Source organism: Silurus aristotelis, assembly GCF_946808225.1.
Source record: "Silurus aristotelis genome assembly, chromosome: 3".
NCBI lineage: Eukaryota > Metazoa > Chordata > Actinopteri > Siluriformes > Siluridae > Silurus > Silurus aristotelis.
This window is the reverse complement of record NC_139576.1, coordinates 37,671,211-37,679,073: the sequence shown is the minus strand read 5'-3', so window position 1 is coordinate 37,679,073 and position 7,863 is coordinate 37,671,211. Positions and strand designations below refer to the sequence as shown.

Here is a 7,863-nt window from a genome sequence, read left to right as displayed (position 1 = left end):
GCGAGAACAAGAGAGCCAGACGTGGAGAATAAAAGAGAGAGAGAGAGAGAGAGAGAGAGGCACAAAAGTGCTCTCAGGTCAGATTGTGACTGTGTTATGGAAGGTTTGGGAAATAAAGTGTGGATGCTCAAATCAGCGTAAGAGTCGAGGTGAAGAAGCAGGACACCAGGAGCGCTCACTGAATCACACCAATCCGATCGCAACTAATAAACAAAGCTGAGCTAGCGTATATGAGCTAGCTCTGTCTTGTGCTGTTACAGGATAAATATTGATATTTCTTTTATGTGAGGAAGAGGAAAATCGACACGTCACTCTTTATCGGTTTATAGCCACTTAATGCTGTGGAACATTAACCAAACAACTTCTCATAAGTTCTGGCAGCTATGAACAGTCCGTCCCTCAGCACAGGATCTACACTTGGTGGATCGACCAGAGGAAATAGACATTAGATTTTCATCACCATGTACCAGCTGGAATCATATTTAAAGGTGTGTTTAGTAAAATTGTGTCAAAATATGTCCTTTTTCTGGTGAAGAATACGAATACGTTTGGAATTTTATTAGCGTTAACAATAGCAAGGACTGTATTGGTACATATTAGTTTAGAGTGCACTATATACCATAAAAACACAAACTAAAGCTCATAATCATTAAAGGGGTGTGTTTATGAGGTGATTGACAGGAGGGCCATGTAAACAAATAATAAATAAATAAACATATAGAACATGTATTCAGGACCATGATGCAGTTCTCCACACAGGGTATCATGAATATGTTCTATATGTTTATATATTTATTATTTGTGTTTATTGTAAGAAAAAATGACATTGAACTATATTAGTATCACTTAACCGTTTACATTACAGTTTATCTCTTTTAATTCCATATTATATACTTTTCCTGGATGTTGTACAAAATAATGAAGAATTAATGATTAAAATCAATCCGATCGTTGGTGAACTCCTGACCAATCACGTGTCGTTTCGGGGGTTCTGACGTCACAGAGTAGCCCCGCCCCTGAACCCGGAAGCGGAGCTTTTTTTGATGACGTTGAGTGTTGATGTAAGCAGCAAGATGGCGTCCACGGAGCAGTCTCTCCCGGAACTGGCGGAAAAGGAGATGCGGGAGAAGCTCGCTCTCTGGGACTGGAGCTCCGAGCCCACGGCGCCGCTCACGGACAGGCAGACAGACTCGGTCCTGGAGATCCGCAGCGCCGCCGAGACTCTCCCCATTCCCGCGGAGGTGAGTGTCAGTCACCGCCGGAGAGGGCTGCGTCCCAAACCGCGAGCTACTGCACTTCAGAGTGCGCGAGATTTGTGTAGTGTATTAAAGCGTATAGCGCGTAAACCGGAACACATGCACTTTAATTAGTTGTTATATTTATACATTTATACATTAAAGTCTGATTTTAGATTGTTATAGCGAATTATGTAGATATACATCATAGAAGTGCGATTTGGGACGTAGCCGTGGAGCTGTTCATGTTAGCTATCAGTTTATTTCTATTTATTATTAAGATACACTGAGACTGAATGTGAATCTTTATGTAGAAATATAAATCATGTGTATTCTGTTATATTACACAAAGTTATCAGTGACGAGCTGCACTTCACCCGAGAACATTCACGCTGTCACTGATGAGACTCCGGAACCCCGCCCCCTTCTTCTGATCTGTTCAGTTTATCTGACAGGCCACGCCTCCTTTCTCAAATATTCAGTCCAACACATTTTTATTTGTGTACCACTTTTACAAATGGACATTGTCTCAAAGCAGCTTTACAGCGATAAAGCGGTTATAAAATATGTTAATTAAAACCGAAAAGCCCCGCCTTCTAATTTAAATATGACTATTTACACTAAAAATCCCTGCTGCTTTACAGTTATATTCATTTTAACTAAAAAAAAACACACCTCTTACTCAAATGTGCACCTCCTTTCTTGAAAAATGTTTATTTAAACTAAAATGTCCCGCCTCCTCAGTGAAATGTCCAGCCCCTTTAGCGATATGTCCCACCCCTTTAGTGAAATGTCCCGCCTCCTCAGTAAAATGTCCCGCCTCCTCACTGATATGTCCCGCCCCTTCGGTAACATTGCTGTAGATCAGTGTTGTTTTTGTTTTTCCCTCTTGTTCTTCTCTCTAATGTCTCTTTCTTTCTCTGTGGTTTCTCCTTCTCCAGTTGCCGATCGAGGACCTGTGTGTCCTGTCTTCTCGCTCTCTGCTCTCTCCGTTCACAGCCGCCGTTCCTGCCTCCACAGAGGATGTGCTGACGAAGGGCTTCCAGGTTCTGCAGGTGGAGAACGAAAGAATCGAAACAGCTCAGCAGGTAGGAACGCTTCAGATCTACCACCTTCAGATAAACCTGCTGCAGTCCCTCAGATGGAGACTCTCCCCCACGGCATTGTGGGATGTGTGTTAATGACGTTCTGGATGTTTCTTTGTAGTTCTTCTCCTGGTTCTCCAAACTGCAGACTCACATGGACCAAGAAGAAGGAACCAAATACAGGTGTGTATTGAGGAGTTTTAGACGTCCCACATCTATTCAAACCTTCACATGAGTGCTTATCTCTGATTGGCTGATCAAAAACTCTTGCTGTAACCATAGCAACAAGCCTCTGGTCGTTAATGCCTTGAAAACCTCTAGCTGTGTTTCACTTCCTCTGTTTTTCTTTTCTTCTTCCTCTTTTTCTCTGCCTTTTCCACCAATACTTCAGCGTGATCTCACTCCTCATCTTTCATTCTCTCGTTCTTTTCCTCACTGCTGGAATATGATGGTTGAATTAAAATTTTAATTAACATCTCTCTCTCTCTCCCCCACCCTCTCCCTTTCTCCCACTTCCTTCTTTTCTCTCCCTCTCTCTTTTTTTCCTTCCCTCTACCTCCTTTTCTCTCCCTCCCTCTCTGCAGAATGACACGGGAGTGTTTGAGTTGTTATCAGCAGCAGTGTGACTCCATATTGGTGGATGTAAACGAGGCTCTCGGTCACCTCGACTCTCTACAAAAACAATATTTCTTTGTTTCCACAAAGACAGGAACACTGCATGAGGCCTGTGAACAGCTGCTGAAGGAGCAGGTGTGTGTGTGTGTGTGTGTGTGTGTGTGTGTGTGTGTGTGTGTGTGTGTGTGTGTGTGTGTGTGTGTGTGTGTGTGTGTGTGTGTGTGTGTCATTCCAAATATCTCGTCTCTGTGGTTTACCTGTTCACACAATGCACTAGAGGGCGCTGTTGTGCAAGCCAACCCTTAGTGTAAAAGATAAAGAAAAAATGTATTAATCGTTATTTACTAATATATTTTTATATTGTTCAGTGATTTTGTTAGTATTTATTATCTCTGATTAGCTGTAGAATTTTTCTGTCTCATGGGTACTAAAGATCAAATCGAACACAATCTTGGTCTTGTTTTTCTCCTCCTCTAGTCGGAGTTGGTGGATTTGGCCGAGAGCATCCAGCAGAAACTCTCCTACTTCAATGAACTGGAGAACATAAACACGGTAACGTACACGTCAATCACACGTCGTTCACTTTTTCTCTAACATAACGTAACAACGAACTCCGATTGGTCAGAAGATGTTTAGTTTCTTTAGCAGCAGCTCTGACCATTTCTTATATGGTAATGTTTCCATGTTAACGACTCGTCCACACACACACACACACACACACACACACACACACACACACACACACACACACACACACACACACACACACAGGTAATTGTTTTTAACTTGTACGTGTTCATGGTCATGTGATGTGCAGAAACTCAACTCTCCCACGCTGTCGGTGAACAGTGAGGTGTTTATCCCCACACTCTCCAAACTTGACGACTGCATCGAGTACGTTTCATCACACGTGAGTTCCAGAACCTGCTCATTACCGTGATTTTTATTTTACTTCCTCAAAAACTCTTCTATAAATATATTTCTATTATTATTAATATCTGTTATTATAATTTAATAACTGATAATGATTTTAATACACATTTATTTTGTATTATTTAGTATTATTAATGAATAAAACAATATATAATAATTAGTAATTAAATGTAATTAAACACAATGTAATTAAAAGTAAACATTTAATTAACAATTAATATATATATATTGGTATTAATTGTTATATGTATTAATTATAGTTTTTTATTGATGTATGTTTCTATAAAATAGGATTATTATTAAATGAATGTATTAAATGTATTTATTTTATATAATAATATTTTTATTATTATGAATTATTAAAATGTGTATTATTATTATAGTAATAAATATAAACTCTGCCACTTCTCTGGTTTCTGTAGCCGAACTTTAAGGATTATCCGGTGTACCTCTCCAAGTTCAGGCAGTGTTTATCTAAAGCTTTACATCTCCTGAAGACTCACATCATCAACACGCTACAGAACCTCACCAATCATCTCACCAAGAGGGTGAGGGACTCACACAACCAGGATCCATCACACACTATCACAGCTTTACACACACACACACACACACACACACACACACAGTATGTGTGCAGGTGTATGGAGAGAGAGACTGTGTGTGTGTGTGTGGGTGTGTGTGTGTGTGTGTGTGAGATGAATTTATACTCTTAAAATGCTATAAATATTAATAACCATTGTGTTGAATCCCATCAGGACCCTGTGAGCACAGCGAACCTGGACAACGCCTTCACACTTTACTACGTGAAATTCAGAGCAGCAGCACCAAAGCTCAGAGTAACACACACACACACACACACACACACACACACACACACACACACACACACACACACACAGCCTCATCCCCTTTCACACGTATCCAAACATTTATTATTTATACAGAATTTATACAGAAAGTCACATTTCGAGTGCATCAGAAACAGAATATTAACACAAATAAAAATCTGAATGTAAATCTGAAGCCTATGAAGGAATAATTGTGATGATTATTAATAATTCATTGCTGTGACCTGAAGCATTTTCAGTGAATTGAGTTGCTTGCAGGTGAAACATCTCAGAGGGATTAGGAGGTTTATAATGAGTTCCAGTGAAACTGTGATGTTCCTCGTTATAGATGATGATGGTTATGGATGTGTCTCTGGTTTCAGACGCTAATCGAGCAGATTGAACAGCGATCCGAGAAAATCCCAGAGTAAGTGTTTCCTTCAATCTCCCAGTAACTCAAACCAGCAGCACCATCTGTTTCAGTGCTCATCATGAGAAGAGAGGCTCTGAGTGGAGATATTAAACAAAATACATCCTCACCATGAGGATCTACCTCGCTATGAGGAACTACCTCACTATGAGGATATTACTCACTAAGATGAACATCCTCCAACCTCTCTTCAGATGAATAAACTATTTCCACACACACAGCCACTGGAGCCACAGTCACTAAATTAGTTAACGAGCAGCTCATATACACACATTTAATTAATGGTTGACTTTACATGTGTTCATTGCTAATTATTGCTTTGGACTGTGTGTGTGTGTGTGTGTGTGTGTGTGTGTGTGTGTGTGTGTGTGTGTGTGTTTAGGTATCAGCAACTCTTGGATGATGTTCATCAGTGTTATTTGGACCAGAGAGAAGCTCTACTCACTCCCAGCATCAAGTCCACCATAACTGAGCTGACGGGACAGAACAACAAGGACCACTGTGCTCTAGTACACACACACACACACACACACACACACACACACTATAATTCTGCTTCTTCTGTTTATGTTCATATGTTATTTCTGTTAATGCTGTGTCTGTGTGTGTGTGTGTGTGTGTGTTTGCTTCAGGTGCGCAGTGGTTGTGCTTTCATGGTTCACGTGTGTCAGGATGAACATCAACTTTATAACGAATTCTTCTCGAAGCCTTCAGTGAAGCTGGAGTGAGTGATGATGTGATGATTCTCTCAACATGTCATCTGTGTGTGTGTGTGTGTGTGTGTGTTTAAGTGTTAGGTGAAGCATCATGTTTGGAGTGTTAGGATAGCTATGTTAGAAATGAACATGTCTGGTTAAAACCCTCCCTCACTGTGTTGAAGCATGACGGTGGTAGCACTATAGTTAATCTGGTGGGGGGTGGGGGGGTCCAGTTTTGATGACTTCTTTAACTTTTGGTTTGTTTGCTCTCAGCGAGCTGCTGGAGAAGCTGTGCATGTCTCTGTATGACGTCCTGCGGCCGCTCATCATCCACGTGGTCCACTTGGAGACTCTATCAGAGCTCTGCAGCATTCTGAAGAACGAGATGCTGGAGGACCACGTGCACAACAACGGTAAAGATTTCACTCCAGGACGTGGAGCTCGGATGGGAAAGACTGGGAATACTGGCTCAGGGATGACGATAGTGTGTGTGTGTGTGTGTGTGTGTGTGTGTGTGTGTGTGTGTGTGTGTGTGTGTGTGTGTAGTGGTACAGTTGTGTGCGCTCGACACGGTGGTGCAACAGATGCTGGAGGATGTTCAGGAACGCCTGGTATACAGAACACACATCTACATCCAGACCGACATCAGTGGGTACAACCCAGCACCTGGAGACCTCGCCTACCCTGAGAAACTGCAGATGATGGAGGTCTCGCTCTTGCACTTTCTCTCACACACACACACACACACACACACACACACACACACACACACACACACACACACACCTACACTTTCTACACCCATCCGTGTATCTGATTATTCAGAATTCAGATCAGATTTTTTTTTTCTTCTTCTAAATGCGAACACATATTTCAGAAAATTGCTCAGTCTCTGAAAGAGGAGCAGGTGAAACTCGACACCTCCTTCACTGACGTCCAGCTGGAGGAGTCCAACTCCAGGAGGATTGGAACTACAGGTCTGTACGCTCATTATTATGTTTTAGTTATTATTAGTTAGTTTTAGATGTTAACTGAAGAGGGTGTGGCCTAAATATGTGGAGGTGTCCAGGGTATGGTTCAGTTGGAGGTTTCTGGGGTTTGGCCTGATCATAAGGGTCTGGGGAACGAGGGGAACTCGAGTGAAGGTGTCTGCAGGTGTGGCTTGAAATATCATTGGTGTTTAAAGTGAGTGGGCGGAGCTTTCTGTTTTTTACTGTTTATGTGCTTTTGTCCTGTAGGAGGTGTTTCTCCTGCTGATCTACACGGGATGTGGTATCCAACAGTCAGGCGCACGTTACTGTGTTTATCCAAACTTTACCGCTGCATTGATGTGAGTCCACACACACACACACACACACACACACACACACACACACACACACAGATGTAGAGTGTTAAAGGGGAGTTCTGTATTTGATCGTGTTCTGGTCTTTTGGCTCTGTTTTCCCAGAGGACCGTGTTTCAGGGTTTGTCCCAGGAAGCTCTCTCAGCCTGCATCCTGTCTCTGCTTAAAGCTTCAGAATTCATCATGAAGAACAAGGTGAGGAGGTCAGGGGTGAGGGGTGATTTTAGTGATCGTTGCTCATTAGAGGGTTCGTGGTGTGGCTTGGAGTGTAAGTGTGAAATATTTTATTGTCCAGAGTCAAATCGACGGGCAGCTGTTCCTCATCAAGCACCTCCTGATCATGAGAGAGCAGATCGCACCTTTCCACGCCGACTTCTCCATCAAAGAAATCTCACTGGACCTGAAGAAAACCAGGGGTGAGTGAGGCTTCCTACACAAGGCGAACAGAAGCAGAGCGAGCGTACCTGGGAGACAGTAAGTTCTCACACCAAGCAATGGTGGCCGGTTGCCTAGCAACAGTATTCTTTAGTTAGTGACATGTCTAAAGTAAAGTGAGTTTCTTACAGAACATGGTAGTTCTCCTGCAGATCCTCCTGTTCCACAGTCATTCTCAACCTCTCTATCCTATGTCTCCCTTTCTCCCTGTCTTTCTCTTTGTCTCACCAAATGTCTCTCTCCCCTCTGTCTCACTG

The 7,863-nt window shown here is 42.3% G+C and overlaps 1 protein-coding gene across 3 annotated transcripts in view; it reads left to right on the top strand.

Annotated features, from left to right (window-relative positions):
* The first annotated feature begins 989 nt into the window (after nucleotides 1-989).
* The window catches only part of cog3 (component of oligomeric golgi complex 3), a 9,218-nt gene continuing 2,344 nt past the window's right edge, over nucleotides 990-7,863 (top strand). For 2 of the 3 annotated variants that reach the window (XR_014532819.1, XR_014532820.1), the window contains exons 1-17: nucleotides 990-1,241; nucleotides 2,177-2,323; nucleotides 2,442-2,503; nucleotides 2,905-3,070; nucleotides 3,413-3,487; nucleotides 3,753-3,845; nucleotides 4,291-4,416; nucleotides 4,627-4,707; nucleotides 5,082-5,125; nucleotides 5,511-5,637; nucleotides 5,761-5,852; nucleotides 6,100-6,239; nucleotides 6,373-6,533; nucleotides 6,704-6,803; nucleotides 7,065-7,156; nucleotides 7,277-7,366; nucleotides 7,467-7,587. Coding sequence is in view for 1 of the 3 variants with exons in the window: in XM_083537329.1 (XP_083393455.1) it covers nucleotides 1,044-1,241; nucleotides 2,177-2,323; nucleotides 2,442-2,503; nucleotides 2,905-3,070; nucleotides 3,413-3,487; nucleotides 3,753-3,845; nucleotides 4,291-4,416; nucleotides 4,627-4,707; nucleotides 5,082-5,125; nucleotides 5,511-5,637; nucleotides 5,761-5,852; nucleotides 6,100-6,239; nucleotides 6,373-6,533; nucleotides 6,704-6,803; nucleotides 7,065-7,156; nucleotides 7,277-7,366; nucleotides 7,467-7,587 (1,915 nt within the window). In the remaining 2 variants the exon portion in view is untranslated. The remainder of the gene's footprint in view (nucleotides 1,242-2,176; nucleotides 2,324-2,441; nucleotides 2,504-2,904; nucleotides 3,071-3,412; nucleotides 3,488-3,752; nucleotides 3,846-4,290; nucleotides 4,417-4,626; nucleotides 4,708-5,081; nucleotides 5,126-5,510; nucleotides 5,638-5,760; nucleotides 5,853-6,099; nucleotides 6,240-6,372; nucleotides 6,534-6,703; nucleotides 6,804-7,064; nucleotides 7,157-7,276; nucleotides 7,367-7,466; nucleotides 7,588-7,863) is intronic. The other variant, XM_083537329.1, reaches the window with a different exon arrangement.